The 18,558-nt window shown below is 40.0% G+C and overlaps 1 protein-coding gene across 8 annotated transcripts in view; it reads left to right on the plus strand.

Moving 5' to 3' along the window:
* Nucleotides 1-18,558, plus strand: part of MARCHF8 (membrane associated ring-CH-type finger 8) — an 84,891-nt gene that overhangs the window by 43,677 nt on the left and 22,656 nt on the right. For 7 of the 8 annotated variants that reach the window (XM_052678114.1, XM_052678118.1, XM_052678120.1 and 4 more), the window contains one exon: nt 17,483-17,533. The exons of the other annotated variant lie outside the window; for it this stretch is intronic. In XM_052678114.1, the coding sequence (XP_052534074.1) occupies nt 17,483-17,533 (51 nt within the window). The remainder of the gene's footprint in view (nt 1-17,482; nt 17,534-18,558) is intronic. 8 annotated transcript variants of the gene reach the window in all.

The raw sequence follows: 18,558 nt of genomic DNA on the forward strand, positions 1-18,558 counted from the left end.
GAGATTTTTCTTATGAGCTCTGAGAAAATCAGAAGGACCCAACTACACAGGCGTGGATTTCTTTTATTTTTCCTTATCTGCTTCATCTCTTACCTTTCTCCATAAGCCATTGTTGAGGGACTGCATGCCAGCACAGGATGCCTCTAGGCTATTGGCAGGGTGCTAACCTCAAACAGATAGCCGAGCCTCTGTGAACAGCAGCCTCATTTGGTGAAAAAAATCCTAAATTTCAGTCCTACTAATGAAAATGGTGATACTTGCTTAAAAATAAAAACTGTTTGTATTGTTGCTTCTTCCTGAGATTAAGCACTTCTAAAAGCATAATTTAAACAGCCTTACTGAAATTGAAATGATTATATTAAAAGAAATGGTAATTGTATCTCAGGAGTGAGCATGGCAGTACCAGACCCATGCATCTACCCTGCATATAACTGAAAGAAAGCTGGTGAAGATCAAGGTACCTTTGTTATTTATCTTTTTTTTCTTCAAATGCTTGAAACATGCATTTTTAATATGTTTCCTGTCTTTTGCAGTTACTAGGCAATATTGCTGACTTATTTTTATCATGTGTATTTTGGTGCACTCAGCCTCTGTGATTGTGGATGTGCTCATACTTGTTTTTATGTCTTAAATTTTATGACTTTGAAATTTGAGACGTATTTTGTATGTATCAGAGGTTGACAATGTTGAGCTGTTGTGAAGAGTGGGGAACAGTTTAATTCCTATGTACTACATCCAGCAGTACTTCAGTGGCATTTCAGTGACTTGAATTGGCGTATACCTATTAAACCTTATCCTAGGTTCTAATCTGTGGAGATACTGGAATCTTTTCATTTTAGCGAGCTAAAGTTCACCAGTGGTAGATTGTTGTAGTTCACATGAGAAAGATGGCACTGAAGTAGCGGGGAAGTTTTGGGAAGGGGAAGAAATGTCTTTAAAATGTTCTACCAGGCCTGGTTTCTGCACCTTCTTGGGCAGGGAGGTTGCAGTCAACACAGATTTTTGTATTTCTCTTGTTTGAGGGCTGCTTTTCTTTCTTCCTAGCTAATTTAATGTCAGGCTAATCTAGCATAACAGGAAGCTCACTCAAAACAACCAATTTAAGCTCCCTTATGTTGACCTTGATGGTTGGCTGGTCTTCATACTGAGACATTTTGTGGTTACTACACTCTGTTACTTTTTTCTCTTGATGTTAGGTTAGTAGTTCTCTTTGAATATTTTTTGCCATTCCATCTGGCTTCTTTTAATAGCCAGTTTTGTTGGGGTTCTTTTTGTTATCAGTTTCTCTTTTGCTGTCTAATGGAAAATTAGCATTTTATGACTCACTTGGGTGCTTGTTTTGTCTTGATTGTCATTGATTGGTTAGCATTATGGCTTTGAAACACAGTAACTGTTCTCCAAGGAAGTGTTTGCTTGTCTCAAAGGGGTCAGATTGGTTTGAAAAACCAGATGCAATACCTTAGGCTATTCGAGGCACCAGTTCTGCTTTCAAATCCAGGCTGGGCCATCATTGTTGTAGTAGTAATCTTTGTGCTTTATTAAGGAACCATGCTTTTGCTAAAACATTTTTGTAATATTTTCTTGTCTCATAATTGTGCACCCACTCCAATTTACATGAGAGCATCAACTACACATTGTTATCCTAAAAATAACCTTTGTTTCAAGTCAAGTTAATCTCCTGACTTCTGTTAGCTTCCCATTTCCCAAGTTACAGTCAGATACCAGAGTAGGAGTTGACTCGCTGTCTGCTTTGTAGCTGATGTAGCTTTTACAATTGGACAGAAACTCTTAAGTTAAGAAAGGATGAGCAGAGCTGCAGTCAGCATCCCTGAAATGGCTTATTGAGAATGGAAAAGCTTGAGAGATGCTGGCCTAAGAGATGAAACTGTTCACAAGTGAACCTCTTGATATTCACCGACCTTGAAGTAATGAACTTTGGTGACACACAATTGTTGCTATACTGTCATTGCCACATAGACATTTTGGCTAAACAGCTTGCCCCCATTGACCAGCTGGTTCAGGCTGCCTGTGTATTTCAACTGGAAGCATTTTCACAATGGTAAGACTTTTTATCCTTTTCTTATGATTCTAAAAGTGAGGGAGCTAGAAAACTGACTTCTGAGATTCACAATTTGTCGTGAAACTAATACTGGCTACACAGTTCAGGGAGTTTTGTGTAAGTTCCTGTTATGCCATAATTTTTCCTGCCATACCTGTAATGTTTAAACAAGTTAGTCTTATCCCAGTTCTTTATTACACACTGGGCATTTTCTTTTCTGCCCAGAATTGCTGTTAAGTGCAAAGGAGAAGCGAAAGACACCGGGGCCCTGGAGTGTGTCCAAAGAAAGGCAAAGAAGCTGTAAAGGATCACAGGTGTTATGGGGAGCAGCTGAGGGAACTTCAGTATGAAGAAGAGGAAGCTCAGGGGAGTCCTTATTGCCCTCTACAACTACCTGAAAGGAGGTTGTAGCAAAGTGAGTGTCAGAGGTCTCTTTTCCCAGGCAACAGCATTAGGATGAGACCTAATGGCTTAAATTTGTACCAGAGCAGGTTTGGATTGGGTATTAGGAAAAACGACTACTCAGAATGAGCAATGAGGCACTGGTGCAGGCTGAGGTGGTGGAATCACCATCCCTGGAGGTGTTCAAGAAATGTGTAGAGTAGCACTGAGAGACATGGGTAGTGGGCATGGTGGGGGTGGGTTGATGATTGGAGTAGGTATTCTTAGAGGTCTTTTCCAGCCTTAATGGTTCTGTAGTTCTAGGAGTGAAGTCAGGACCTATCCAATTCTTAAGTAAATTAGCCTTCACTTACATGTAACCTAGAATAAGAATTCTGTCATTACAAGCTGAGTTGCTTTTATAAACCTCTTTTCTGTTTCCCTCAGATATACTGGGGCAAATCTTTTTAAAGGTAAAATTGAGGCTATCTCCAGGATATCTTATGTACAGAACCAGTCTGAGTCACTCTAGCTCTCCTGGGTGGAGAGAAGCAGGGCTAAAGAAATATTGGTGGTAATTTAAGAAGCAAAATAAAGGTAGCCTTTGAAAAATACTAGTAGAAAAAAGGCTAACTTAATATAATGCTATTAAAAAGTCGAACTAGATACATGCAGTGTTATTCTGGCCCAAGAACAGACTTTTTTTCCTCTTTTTTTTTAAGGGGGAGGGAGTATTTTGTTTTGTTTTGTTTTGTTTTAAGGCATTTTAATGTGTTAATCGATGAACTAAGGAACTTTGATGCATATTCCAGAAACTCATTCTGGAAGAGTGGTGGGAGCTGGGATTCTTTTGCTAAAGGATTCCTGAAAAGCAATAGCTATAGGATGGATATTAATGTTCCCACTTTTGTAGTCCATTATCTTGAAAGTGGGCAAAATACAGCAGGGACAAGGACATTCTTTGGGTGGGAACAGTTGGAAAGTTGTTATTAGATATTTTCCCCTAGCCCATGAAGAATAGTATGAAGCAGGCCTTTGAGCCCACTTTTCTTTGGTGCTTCAAACCATTAATAGTTTCTGCAACTTGTCTTTCATCAGAAGATGTACATTTTTCATCCAAAATTCACGAAAACAGAAATTCTTGTCTTCTTGCCCTTAAAAAGAAACAACAGAGAGGGCAATTGTTTTCTTTGTTATTCTCCTTAGTTGTATTGCAGGCTATCTTGCTTATTACTTGCTCTATCCTCCCTTCACCTTTTGCTTTTTTTTTTTTTTTTTTTTTAAATTATTTAAGAGCTCATGTAGCAGCTGCTTTTGATTTGTGGAAGCAGAAGCGGAAGCATTCTCACATATCTGACTCCAGGGAAGAAGTTAACATACTTTTCACCAAAAGGAAAAGAAGGATGAATACAGTTATATTTGAAATGAAAACAGATCATCTGCAACATCAAGAAGTCTGAATTTAACAAAGAGAAAGCATAAGGTTCTGAAGAGCAGTGGGAAGAGAATTTAAGGATGTTCATTTTAGTGCTAGCATTTTTGCAAGTTGTCCTCCGTAACAGAGACTTCTTTACCATTTACAGACATGAGCCAGCTTTATAGTCAGCACTTTTCTGGAGTGAAAATATCCTATGCCGTTCTTTTCAAATGGAAAAACAGATTTGCGAAAGTTTTGTATTAAAGGCCATAAATATCTGAGCAAGGAATACATATCCTGCATCCCAAGCCTGTGGCTCAGTGGTCATCCTAACTTTTGCTCTTATTCTAAGATGCTGTCAGTAATACAAATAAGATCAACTGCCCCATCCTTGCAATTCAGCGGTCACTGCAGGACGTCTCTTGTAAGAGAGCTTCTTGGGCTTGTACTGTACTGCATCCTTTGGGATTCGGCCCTGTTCAGTTTAAGATTTTTCTCCATTAAATTAAATAAAAATGCAGGTTGTAGGCTTATCTACATATTATACACATGTATGAATATATACATGTAGGCATATATATCTGCATTTATTTTAATGCATTTGACATTCAATATGCCTGGCTGCTTTTACTCATATGTAGTACACTAATGTCCATCCTTCTCCAGTGTTTGTTGTCTGATTGCTGTAGTCATCTTTGTATTATTTTTATTGGCTCATTAGCTTTCTGAAGGAGCTCCAGCCTTTCGCCACATTTTAAAATGTTTATCACCACAGAGACCTGCTCTTGAATTCTGTTCTTTCTTGAAAACATCAGTTGAATTTGGCACAGTGTTCTGATTTTTAAATGGCATTCAGTTAGGATGTCCCAGTCCTGCTTGGAACCCTCTGGTGTTTGTAACTCTTGTTAGTGCATTTAACTCCATATCTTTCAGGGAACAAAAATCCTGCTGTGGTAGTATTTGTTAGAAGAGTGTATTTAAGTAAGAGTATTTAACTGGAAGCCAAATCTAATGCTTCACCTCTGAGGGCTGTTGGCTGGCATAAAATAAAATCCTCTTGGATTTAAAAATGATTACAGTCATTTTTGCTAAAGCTTGCAGGACTTCCCTTGTACCCAGGATTAGATCAGCTGTGTTTCTATCCATTCAAGTTTCTTGATATAGAAGCCTCCAAGAAGTATTTCCAGATTATTTTCCTATTGTGATAGGAAATGATGCAGAAAAACCAATACAGATAGTACAAAGGTGGGAGAAAACAGCTGATTCAAGTGGTCAAAGCTGCAGCTAAGAAATAAGGGTGATAGAAGGCATGAGTAGACAGAGAAAAAGCAAGTATGATATGGGATAAGATGGTGTGGGGACAGTGGAGGAGGCTGAAGGTGCAATTGATGTGATTCCTGGTTCTTTTGTTTTTCTGCTTGCTGAATCTCATTGCTGTGGAATGATACAAAACGATGCTTACTTGCAGGCAATGTTTATGTGTGGGCTTTGCTGTTTCTCACCCTGTCACTCTCAGAAGCAGCTCCTATCTTTTAATCCCCTTAAGCCTTTAGTCTCTCACCAAAACACGTCCCTCCTGAAATGTAATCCTCTTACTTCAGTTCCACGGTTACAGTACTTATGTGTGTGTGCTTAGGAGCATGGGCAGCAAGGTTTCTTTCTGCCAAAGGCTAAAAAAATCAAAATATCAACATGCCAGGATCTTCCAAAGAACTGTTACCTAAAGTAGTGTGTGTTAGTCTTGATCCTAACTCCCAATTTTTTTAAAAACCCTTTAGTTGCCTTATGCTGTGGTGCCATGATAATTTTTCTCATGAGTCGTCAAACTTAGAAATCCAAAGGTCATTCACTGCACAGCCAGGGATGTGCAAGGAGGATTGAGGACCACATTTACAAGTAAATGGGACCTGACAGTAAAGTTTCAAGGAGGAAGACTGGATGAATGTTCCTCCAGCTTCACGCAAGAGCTTACTGAAATGTAGCTGTGCTTTACCAGATGGCAGCTCTTCAGGTAGATCACAAAGTCTGATAGTCCACATGAAAATCAGTGCACTGACAGATTCCAGGTTGGAGAGTCATGTTCTACTACTGCAAAAAATGGAAAGGTAAGATCTCAATGATGGTTTCCTTGCCCTGGTACACTGAATGTGAAACTTACCCTGTATAAAAGTATTGTGCAAAAACATGTGCAGTATTGAGCCATATGAGAGAATCTCTGCATGTCAGTGTAGGACAAGAAAGGCTGAATTTCTGAGGGCAATATAATTTCTGCTTACCTCAGGTTTCTCGTCTGCCTATTGATGATCACATTTGCCTACTGCAGGATACCGGTGTAGAACATCAGCAGTGTATGCTGCAAGTGTCTGTAAATTGCAAAGTGGCCACATCATTTCCTTCTTAAGTTTGTGTTGACTTCTTATTTTGAGCTGCTGCCTAATGCTGTTGAGCACTAACCAACTGAGGTAATCCACTTTGAATAGACAATAGTGGTTTATAGGAAAGATGTTAAACAAGAAATATGTTCATTTTGTGCTGAAGTTTCAGACCTGTGATACAGCCTTATTTTCAGTGATGATTTGAGTGTGTTACTTAAATGTATATTTGTCTTATGAGAGGTTCTACCACTTTTACATGCTCTTCTCAGTATGCTGCACTCTGTCCTCCAAGGTACTAGTAGCAGATGTTATTAAGAAACCTCAGAAGTGTTACTTTTTTTCTTTATTGTGTTCTTAAAGTGCTGCTTTTGTAATTTAGATTCTGCTGCACTATGTTATCTTTTGCATTTTCAAAAGTAAGAGGAATCAGAAATAGATGTTTTAAAGAGGAAAAAAAAAAAGCAGAAGTTCTACTTCTGGATCAAAACCTTGTTGTAATGGGATAAGCAAGCACTGTCAATGTGATCCCTGGGGCATAAAATCATACAATCCAAGGATCCTTCCCTTTGAGTGAATCCTCTCTGCTGGACTCCGGAGACTATGGGGAGCTCTTTCTTCTATCATTTTAGCCTCTCATCAGCTCCATTACAAGTGTAGAGCCTAAGAGAAAATGTTGCCTCCCCAGAGGTCTGGCTTTACAGGTATTTCTGTATGCCTTCTGAAAATACATAATCATGTAGCAATTCTCTGAGGTTTTTTAAAAGTGAGTTTTAAAAACTACAAAATGTATTTTTGATAAAATCTGTTATCTTCTGAAGCATCCACAGATTTCATAGCTGTGCAATATTATTTCCACAGATAATGAACATGTACAGCAATGAACAAAGGGAAGAAGAGAAGTGAGTTTTTTAAATCCAGCTTTGGTGGGGGTAATTTTGAAAGCTGTTTGACAGAAGCAAGTCAAAATAAGCTAATACACTTTTTCTGAAACCTTTGATGCAATTTCCTGTGACAAAAACTGCCCTAGCTCAAAGCTGTAGGGAATGAAGGACAGGAGATTTACTGTGAATATGGGACTTATTTATAAACCTTTCCCCTTGGGAAACAAACTTTAGAGAATGCCATGTCAGCACATGCAAGAATGCTGCGCAGTCTCCAATAGGTCAGGCAGTGTTCTGACAGCTGCAGCTTATTTTCTGTTTCATATGCATAAATGCGAGAGACAGAGCAACCCAGTGAAGTGAGTTGTTTAACACTACTGACATAATATCAGTATTTTTCAGCTGATGTGCATGTCTTTCTGTAAAAATTTCTAAAACCAAGCAGGATTTTACTGGAACTGGTGCATGAGAGTTGAGGAAAGAAAATGAGTGAGTGTCATCGGATAAGTGGAAAAGCTTCTGTTTCAATAGGCTAATGGCCCCGAGATTTTATTTTAGCAGAAAATGCAGGCGTTCCCAGGACTGCAGTGATAAATTTAGTTCTTGTACAGCTGCTGGCATTCAGCTTCAGGCACACAAAAACTTCAGCCCTCCTGTTAGACTGTGGCTGCTGTAAAGGTTCCCAGCCAGGTGAAGAGCTGTACTCTTTGGAGGGCTCTTCCGCAGCCAGGAAGTCTTGTTAGTCTCCCCTCTGATTGCCTCTGATGCTCTTCCAATGTAATCTGACACAATTTTAGGATGAGAGTGATGAATGTGACAGCCCTGAACGGGAGTGTGCTTGGAGGTGCTCTGAGCACCTTGCTCAGTGTTCACACCACCTGTTCCTAAAACATCATTCTTTTTCTTGCTGTTTTCTGGCCATTATGTTGTCAGCCCTACTGTGCTCAGGTCACTGGGCTCATCCCTGCTTTATTCAGCTTGCACAGCTCCATTGGCTGCATGTTGCTTGGTGTTAGCACTGCCCAGTGCCGTCTTCCTGCATGGGGTTCCTACTTCTCCCTGCTGAACATCAAGCAAAGGTATATATATCCATGTGCAGGGGGAATGTGTTTTTGTAGCAAGCTTTTATTGCAATTTCTTTTTTTTCTCTGTTTCTCATGCTGTAAGACAAGTCAGTGTTTTTATAAATTCTCTAGGTCCCAATCTGCTAAAGTGTGCCTAACACGAGTTGCAGTTCCTGAAATAGTTTTTTAGGATTAGGATGTATGTTGTGCTCAGTCTGAGTCTCCCTGAACCCACTGGGATTTCTTGTTGGCTACAGTGGGGCCGCAATAGCTACACAGAGAGCTGGTTTATTGCTTCCTCCAGGAAATAATGGTAGATAAGATCAAGCAAGGTCAGTGACTTAGCCTGCAGTAACTGGCTTGCTTCTCCTGCTTCTGGGTGTTCTTCTGAAGATGTGGGACACAGCTGTGAAGGTACCTTGCTTAGCTACATGTATTTTCTTCACTTGATTGGAAGAAAAAGTAAATAAATGATGTGCTGCTTCAACTGTCCGCGTATAAAGGCTTCTCTATGTTGTATTTATGCATTTCTGCCCTATCTGCTGTTCTCCTGAGAGGCTGATCTCCTGATGTGATTGATTTCTTGGTGGAATTCCCCCAACTTCTAAAAAGTCAGGATTTATTCTCTAGATACCATATGCAAAAGCCATTGATTTACCCTTGGCTTTTGTACTGTTTCAGTATTCATTTCCACTCAATCCTTTTCTGTGTTGGCATTTTGTTGGCATTGTTGTCTGCTGTTATATTTTGAAGACAGAAAAGATCTGGTAAGGTCTCCTTTTCAAGAAGCACTACTGCTGAATACAGAACTAAAACAGATGCCCCTGTCAGAATGGGGCTGATCATTTTGCTTTTCATGTCTTTGTGGAAGATTTTCCCATTATCCTCTTTGGCCATACCATCTTTTTTTTTTTTTCCCTTTAGTAACTTTTTTAAATAAAAAGTTAAAATTATCATCCTAAGCTAGCATAAATCTGTAGGATTTTGTTTTCAGCCTGTTTTCCTACTCAGAAGAGATTAGTATAAGAGGAGGCAAAGTATCAAAAATTTAAAGAATTTAAATATCCTGAATGCTTGTCTTCCCTCAAAAAAATTTCTGTAATCAATTTTCATTTGTGAGCATAAGCTATTGTGACAGACACAGTAGAGAAGGTGGGAACATGATGTATGCATATTGCACTGATCAATATCTGTATACTGGATCACATCAGCTGTTAGGTGGACAGATAAATGCTAAATTCTGCTCCTGTATCAGGGATGCACTTAATTAGTGATATACAGGAAAGAAAAACAGAACATGTTAAATTTCTGCTTCAGTGCTTTCCCTTTGTCCTTTTCATTCTTTTCCCTTTGCTGTCTCAGATGTGTAGTGCTGTACCCCCCCTGTGCCTGCTGTATGGGTGGAAGGTAACCAGAGCCAGCAGGATTTACTCCTATAAGTAACAGATCCTAAGCATTCCTTGCATGACTGAGTGCCAAAATATTTTGCAGATGAACAATGCAGTATTTCTTAGTTTCACAGTTTCTGAAACTTGTTTGTTTGTGACTCTTGGGAACTCAGCAATCTCAGTTCCCTTAAAGTTAGTAAACATGTTGATCTTTAAAGTGAAACACCCTGACTATGGCTTTGAAGTAAATGACTACAGATTTTTAGGCTACAGGAGTAAGTACATTTAGAGCATATTAAATCCCCAATGTTTAGGGATTTTGCAGTGTTTAACACTGTGCCAATGAGAATTTGACAGTAAGAAATGATGTGGCTTGAGTCACTGTTTCACAGACAGGACTGCTGGCAAAGGGAGGTGCTCAGGAATGGTGTGCTGCCAGGGCTTCTCCTCTGCCTGCTCCTGGGTTGCTTCCTAATAGCATGCATGTCAAAGACCCACATGAGACCAGCTGCACTCTTAGCTTACACGTATTTCCTCTCAGAGCAGTGTTTTCCATCACTTAGGTTGGTTTACTTATGGAAGGACAGCAGAATGTATTGCTTTTTTTTAGATATTACTCCTTGTGTACTCTCTCACCTTACAGTTTATTTTTGTTAAGAACAATGTTTTAAAACTCTCCAGAACATCACAGCTCACGTTTTTACAAGGATCTTGCTCTAACTGGTTCGGCTGTGTAACTTTAATGAGTTATCTGGAACCTGATTCCTCATTTAGCTAAATTTGTGTGGTTGTTTAATACTGAGTTTTAAATGCTGTGCGTCAGAATAATTTGCAATTTGCACAGTTAAAAATGGGAGGATGAAATCTGAGGCAAAACCACACTGGTATGCAGCGAGTGGGTATTGCTAAATAGTGCTGATGCTTATTGGTACTCTTTCAAGAGCTTTTTTGTCATTTTACTTTGATGGTATCATGTTAAATGTTACTAAAAATACACTGAATGCTTTCCCAGTGTCACTTCGGGAGATTCCACAGGATTAGCAAACTGTGCAACCAAGTACAAGGGACATGTGATGGCATGCAGTCTGTTCTTTCTGTAGACAGCTGAATGTGCAAGTTGTGTAGACACTGAGAAAGTCCGGCTCCACCGAGAGTTATCTGGGCTGCAGGCTTCCGATGTCTGTTAGCAGCTTGAGAAATTCCAAATTACCAGTTGCCCAGAGGGAGTTTTAATCTGTGAATGTTTAAAATAGTCAATTGCTTTGGCATGTTGACATGTGTAGTGTACCATGAGAATTCCAGCAGTTGCATTAAATGCATTTACTCTACAAAAGAGAGAATGTTATTCCTATTAATCTGTTCATAATTGCTGGCTTACTTGTTCATAGCCTTCTTTCTGCTGTTAAACACATAAAATGGTTTGAAATGGCATTTTCACACAGGTAAGCTTCATGCATGCTGCTTCCATTACCAAGAAAGTTGTATGGTTTTGAATAATGACCTTTGTAGTTCATATAATTTGTTCACCAAGGAAAGGATTCATCTTTATGTGTTGCAGCCATAGGTGTGCATCCATTTTAGGTTGTCTGGCAACAGCAAGATAAGAACTTCCATAGAACATCTTAGATGCCAAAGTCTTTGCAGTTTGCTTTTTGTTACAAATTGGGCACATGGCACATGAATATGTAAGTGTGCAAATGGATGCAATGTTAGTGAAATGTGCCAGGCAGATGGTTTTATACAGAAAGAAAAGCTTGCATTTGCAGGCCTGGCAGCCCCAGCTCAGTAGCAGTACTGTCTGGAGGTAGATACTATGAACAAGCAGAGATGCAAGGCTCAGATGTAGTTACTGTTCTTTGATTAGATGTCTTTACCTGTCCTTGCCTGACTCTTCTAGCTGCGTGCTCATTGATGAACCGTGATGATATATAGAGTTATTTTGTGGATAAAACATTGAAAGGAATAAAATCCAAGACATTTGCAAAGTGCTGGCTTTATAACCATTAGTATATTGCTCTTCTATAAGGCCCCTTGACTGCCAAAGGAATACAGACCGCATTCATTTGATATGATGCTAAATAGCGTTTCCTGCTGAAATAATGAAATGCTGGGTTCTGTCAGTGACAGAACCTTTGTATTTTAACAATCCAATGGTGCTGAGAGACAAAGAAAGTAATCGACAAAGCCATTTCCCATTTTTTCCCCTTATACAAGTCACTCTGGATAATTAAGTGCACGTACTGATACTGTCAACAATAACAACCTCCCTGCCCGAACTAAAAGCATATGTTCTTTTCACTTCCTACATTTCAGGTATAGAATTGCAGTACAAGATTTGCATAAGCACTGAGAAGAGGTTGTTCGGAAATCTGATCACAGTTATGAAACCTGAAACAATACCTGGGTGTGTGCTGCTGCATGTCTGCAGAGCAGCCGAGCGTTTGTGCTCTCATGGTGGGGCTCAGGAAGAACCAAGTTTCACTCTGCACTGACTTTTAGCTACACGTGGCAGCTCAATCCTGAGTAATACAGAAACAAAATCCAACCATTTCACCAGGGTATTTTTCTCTTCCTTCCATCCTGGCAGGGACATGCAAGTTATGTTTGTTCAGGGTGCCCTCTTGGTAAGGATGCGTTAACACTGAGTTTGGAGGCAGGGTGGTGTACTACCTTTGTTTTGTGAGTGCATGAGAGCACTTCTGACTACCAGAACTGCTGTCAATGGATTGACAGCACCCTTGGCTCAGGCACTAGGAACTGGTGATTTGGGGTTCACGTGGCTGTGAGAGTTACAGAGCTGTTGTATTTAGTGGAAAAGGGGTATTTTTGGTAGGGAAGCAAGGATAAAGTAACTTGAAGTTCTGAATATGGAAGGCTAAGGTGAGTGGGAGGGTGAAAGGGAGGTGTCAACTGGGAGATCTCTGAATTGAGGAGGTGAGAGCCATTATGTGAGGGTAACAGGAGTGGTAGCAGGAGGGAAGAGAGCCAGTAAGGTGGGGAAGGCGAGCTGGAGAGCTCTTCAGGGAGCACCTATTCAGCTCCTGAAGGAAGAAGAGTGCTCTGTCATCATGGTAGAGAGCAAATTCAAAGGATAGGGAAAGAAAATTGGGAGGGGGATTCAAGCACTGGCAAGCAATTACGTCCAGAATTTAGAAACACGTGTGCTACAGTAGGAACTGGTAGCAGTTTTCCTTTTTGTAAATCATTTCCCCCCTCCTACCTTCCATGTTGTTTCCCTAAGCCAGGATCTGACAGGACATTAGAGCAGCAGCTGGCAGTGAATGACGGGGGGAACTTAAGCCCTGCTGACTTAGAAGCTTTTTTTTATTATTATTATTACTATTTTTTTTGAAGTGCCTGCCCAGTGATTCTAGTTGAGTAGAATGAATTTTGAAAGGTAGGATTCCCATTATCCCATGCAGAAAAACTGATTTGCTAAAGGAAAGCCATGCTTGCTTTAAGTGGTGGTAATTGTGTGGTCCATGCTGACAAGTGTTGCATTTGTCTTGACCCTTCCATTGAAGTGCAAAGTCTAATGCTTTTGCAAGAAGGAAGGAGGGCTTTTTTAGAGCTGTAATTATTGGACCAGAATACGTCTTACTGTGCAGTGAGAACATACTGGAAATAGTCTCTGAGCACCTGTATTTGTTGGGTACTGGAAGTACTGTAATGGCGTCTTTGCCTTTCCACTCCCAACTCGATGTCCCTAGTAGAATGACCTAGTAGATTCTATGATAAATGTACTGGTGATGAATATAGTATGAAAAGTGAGCTTTTGTTTGTTTGTACTGTGTCTGCCATTCATATGCATCTATTCCAGTAGTTTTCCTTCTATGGCTTTGCAGTTCTTTTCTAGTTCAATGAGCAGAAAGAATACAGTATCCTTAATGTACTGCAGCACTGGAAACACCATCAAGTGCTGTCTATTTAATGTCTTCCACATTGTTTTTATTCTCTGAAGCATAGATTTTTATTATTTTTATTTGTATAAGGGATTAAATTGCACAACTAGACATCATGAAACATGTAGGGTGCTCAGAAAATAATGCCTTCTATTTATTGCTATGGAAACTACAACAGACACAAAGAGCACAGTAACACTATCTGATAGAGCAAATTCTCGGGTACCGAACGCTCATCGTAGCCACCACTATTATGTATGCAGCAATTTGAATAAGTACCTGCATGCCACACTCATAACAATCTGCAGCCATGGAAGTGACCCACTGTCATGGTCACCCCTGCTTAAATGCAACACCCACCACATTTCTGTGCTCATATCCACTGTTCAGTCTCCATAAACACTCAGCAAGTGTTAATGAATGTCAGTGAGTGCCATTTTTTCCTCATGGAGGAATTCAGTGACTTGTCTTTACAGCCATATCACCAACATCTGCCTCTGATGTTGTGGGTGTACATAATAAAATAGGAGGTGTTACTTTTGGAGCAGCCTTCATATATCACTTGGAGATGTTTCTGTTGTGGTTTATTGATTAAAAATATATTTTTTTGTCCTTTAGAGAAGCTTGCAAAAAAGCATAAGTGCTTTCAGCAAGGATGCTACTTGAGTGGTCACAGTTACCTGGAAATTGCTGTTGCACAATACAACTCAGTTGTTTGTCTGTTCTCTACCCACCACATTTTAAAGCCTGCATGTAAGCTGAGACTCGGAGCTGCTGTTTCAGAAGAACGTTTCTGATTAGAAGGCATGCAAAGATAGGGTCCAAAGTGACCAAAGACTGAAACAATTTCAACAAGGTGGTGGGAGTTGCCTGATAGTTGGAAAGGCCAACCAAACTGAAAAAAAAACTGTATGTGTGTAATTGCAAATCTATTTTGGATCTAGTAGTGGCTATTGTGTCAGTTGTTGCTGCTTGAACATGGGCCTGAGCTGATGCTCTTCCTGTTTGTTAGTTTGGCTGCCCAGGGAGGTGGTTGAGTCAGCATCCTGGGAGGGAAACATGGAGATGTGGTACTGAGGAACATGGTGAGTGAGTATGGTGGGGATAGGTTGATGGCTGGACTAGATAAGCTCAGTGTTTTTTTCCAACCTTTAATGATTTTGTGTTTCTATGGCTCAAGTAGCCATTACAAGGAAAGAATGTGGCCAATCTTGGACAATTTCCTGTTGGCTTTACGGACTCAGCAGTTTTATGTGGTAAAGGAATAGGAATGTAAGAGCATTTATGTGGCTGAGTAATTTAGAAATATCACACATACTTTAATATGTGTGCATGCTCTCTCTGTATATACAGAATATTTTCTAAGAGCAGTTTCTGTTTAGAAATGATCACTCTTCCAATAACAAATTCAGCTGTTCACAATCATGTACTGGCAGGAACCTCAAATAGGTACATTCCCAACAACAGATCATCAAAGATGATACAAGCATCTATCTCTCTCACGCTGCTGGCACCCAGCAAGATAAGATCACAGCCCTGGGAGCAGGAAGACTAGTTTCTGTGGTGTGTCTGAGAGTGTATTTGCTCTGTGTTGTGTAAATACAGCTCTTGTTCTCCAGCCTCTTCAGTTATTGAATTTTAGCACATCCTTTTCAACACAGGTACCTGCATAAGTTCAGTCATGCTGCCTCACAGGCATCTTCTTCAGCTAGACAGCAGTGCTGGGAAGCGTTAAATTAATGAGGTGAAGAACCTCTACTCTGTTTAATTTTGTCTTCAGGAATTTCACCTGAAAGTCTTTGATGTCTAGGGCTGCATTTGGGACTGCCAGCTGCGTGGGGCTGTGTGCTACTTCAGGCAGACTCCTTGCCCGCAGGTCTCTCTCCTCACCACCATTTCCCTTGTCCCACAGAGCCAAGCTTTGTTTACCTCCCACACATCCCTGCAAGGCCCGGAGAGCATAGCCCACTTCCCCCACACCTAACACATCCGCAGTGACAGGTTGCTGTGCTTGCCAACTTGTGTTGCTCTCTCTTCGTCATAGCTTAAGAACATGTCCCTGCCCCCTTTTTTCTTTCTTCTCTATTCTGTAGCTTCAATGAACTTTTTCCTGTTGCTATAGTTACAGTGTCTTTGATGAAATTAGCTGGATCCTTCCCTTACAGTTGGAGTTGATTCTTGGCCAGGCTTTTTTTTTGGCAGTAGCCCAGTATAGTGTTAGTCATCACAGAAGTATCATGCCCATATTCTTTGAGGGTCTCTAGGTGTTTGTTTCTCTTCCAGAAATACTGGTATCCACGTAATATAAGCTCATAGTCGTCTCTAAAATCAAACTCAGCCTTGTAGGATGCAAATCTGGCATTCAAGTTGAAGGTAATTTAGCTGTTCCAGGTCTCAATCTTGCTGATTTTTTATTTGGCCATCAGTCAGAATCTGTGGGGGTTCCTTTGCTACATCTCTGTTCTTTTGAAAGACTGTTTCGCTGCCTTTTAGATACTCAAAGTCCTACATAGAGATGATTTCCGAATACCATATTTGCTTCCTTGAATTTTTAAAGGAGAAAGTGCAATTTATATTCATCGACCAAGGCAGTGCCCATGACTGTGTTAGGAGAAAGAGCCTGCCTGGTTTTGTGAGCATATGCTCAAATTTTTCCTTGCCTTCTCTTTTCTCAGCACAGAGCTCTCAAGCTGCTCAAGGAGTGTGCTGAAGGAAGGAATGTCTGGGAACACAGGGATCCCAAAGTGTGGGTGTAGTGCCTGGGTGGCCTTGATGTGGGTTTTGGTAGCTGAATATCTCTTGAGTTGTAACAAACCACAGTCTAAAACCAAAAGCATTATATCTGAGCTGATCTAGAAGTAATTTAAAGTCAATTCTTTTTTTTTTTTTTTTAATTATTTTTATTTCTCTTATGTTCCCATTTGTTATGTATGCAGGAGTTCTGTTCTCAGGTTCTGTCTGATCAGTTGGTGCCAATGAGAACTGGAAGAGGATGCTATCAAAGCATCTCTGTTAGGCTGCTGGAATGCCGGATGGAAGGGTGCACTTCTAAGAGCTTCATGGAGCCCATAGGAAAAAGTAGTAAATATGCCCTTTTTCGGGTGTTTAAGTCTCGAACAAATTTGTCTCCCAGCTTCACAGATGTAAAGAAGCAGTGATATAGATATGTAACCAAATGTTAAGACGTGCTCTGTTTGAAATAGTTTTTTGAAGGATTTGTTTCTTATTGGATTTTATTCAGAAAAGCAAACAAGCCTTTGCAGATAACTTTCCAGGTTTTACCAGTGGAACAATTATGTCTAGTAGCATTTATGGTACATGGATGTTCGGAAAGCAGGAACCAGCAAAAGATGAAACATCATGGTGAAACCTACAGTTTATTTTGGTAGTAGTTAAGATTGTCATCCTTATCAGTCAGGGTTTGCATACTGAAAAGTAGCAGATACATTCATCACTGATTTCAGTTTCAGGAATTTCAGCTTTTCTGTTTTCATCCTGTGTGATATTTCCAGTTTAATTCTGAGTTCTGTGGTAGATAGGAAGTTGCTTGGTAACTCCGCTTCATTTCCTGAAATGACGTACATGTGGTTATTCAGAATTGTTTCAGGACATCACTGGGATACTTTTCTTTATATCACTGTTTCCTTGAAGCAAGAGCTGTTGGTTTTAGTGGTTGGATGTTTGCCTTTGGATGTCAATGAGGCAGAACTGAGAAACATCCTTTCCAAGACAGATGGCATCTGAGGAAAGGGCTTTGCAGTAGTGATAGAGTAGTCATTGTTCTACTATTTCTCAGTTTGTACTTGTCTTGCCTATTTGATTTTCAGCAGTGTAATACGTAGTTAAGCAAACAAAACAGCTTAGTAAATGTGTCAAATCAGACTGATGCCGATAGAAGCAACATCCCCAAAAGTCACAGCTCTAACATGTTCTCCATACTTGGTTTATAGTAACAGCTTTAAAATACTCTCATAACTGATTTACTCTTGCAATAATCTTATTCTTCCTCTTTCAGAATGAGAAGGCTTTGGGGCATTCTGTGAGCCGCTCTAGTAACATCTCAAAGGTATGTTCCTCAATATAACTCAGTCTTTGATAAATTTGGGGGATAATGGGATTTCTTTCATTTCAAATTTGAAGTGAAAGATGTCACAGTGTGACCAGTAGAAAATGCTGCTTATGGCTGTCTGTAATTGATAGTCACTCTGCTGAAACATTAGAATTCTCTAGTGTTACGCAGATTGTCTTTACAGGTCAAATGAAATGGAAGCTACAGTAGGTTTTCTCTTTCACACTGTCAGCCTCCTTAGCTTGATAGGAGCAAGATAGATGACAGATGCCTGAGATTTTATCTTGGGAAAAAGTGCTCCAAAACTATTACTCAAGTATGGCTGGTTGTTTGTTTTTTTTTGGGAGGAGAGGGATTTCCCCATAAGCTGTCCAGTTTTATGTGAGATGGATGTAACCATGCATCCATAATGTGTATCAGATACATGCTTAAATATTGTTTTATTGTCACCTCATTTGAATAATATTGGTAGTGTCATGAAGTGCAGTGTTATTAGGGCATGGCTATGTAAGTATTCTAAAGCAGTTTATACCACGAAGTCTGGTCTCGTAAGGGAAGCGTGATGAACTGCCTATTCTAATGCTTCAGTTTGACAAATGCACACATCAAAAACACAGTCGCTTTATGTCATCAGGAAAAAAAATAAATAAATAAACCTTCTTCCAAAAGAACTTGTTGCAAGAACATACTTGCTACTCCTACTTCTTACCAGACTTTAATTAGCTGAAATCTAATGTGCTTTCAGCATACCTTGTTGCTTACATGGGTACAATTGTTTGAAGGCTTTGTGCAAGCAACACTGTGCTGGCTGGCTAGTATTTTTCATGGGGTGCATGAGCCTTAACCCGTCTTTTTCAAGGTTATTGTTGCTGGTGATAATGACTTCTAATGACAGAGTGAGTCATTGTGTCTGTGACACGTTCAAGTCATGTTATTCCATTTTGGGTACTTCAGGATACGTGAAGTTGTTTGTGCCTATCTCCAGCAAAGGAAAGAGTGGCTGCTTTTTATGGCTTATATGA

The sequence above is a fragment of the Tympanuchus pallidicinctus genome, unplaced genomic scaffold (genome assembly GCF_026119805.1).
Source record: "Tympanuchus pallidicinctus isolate F22 unplaced genomic scaffold, pur_lepc_1.0 scaffold16, whole genome shotgun sequence".
Lineage (NCBI taxonomy): Eukaryota > Metazoa > Chordata > Aves > Galliformes > Phasianidae > Tympanuchus > Tympanuchus pallidicinctus.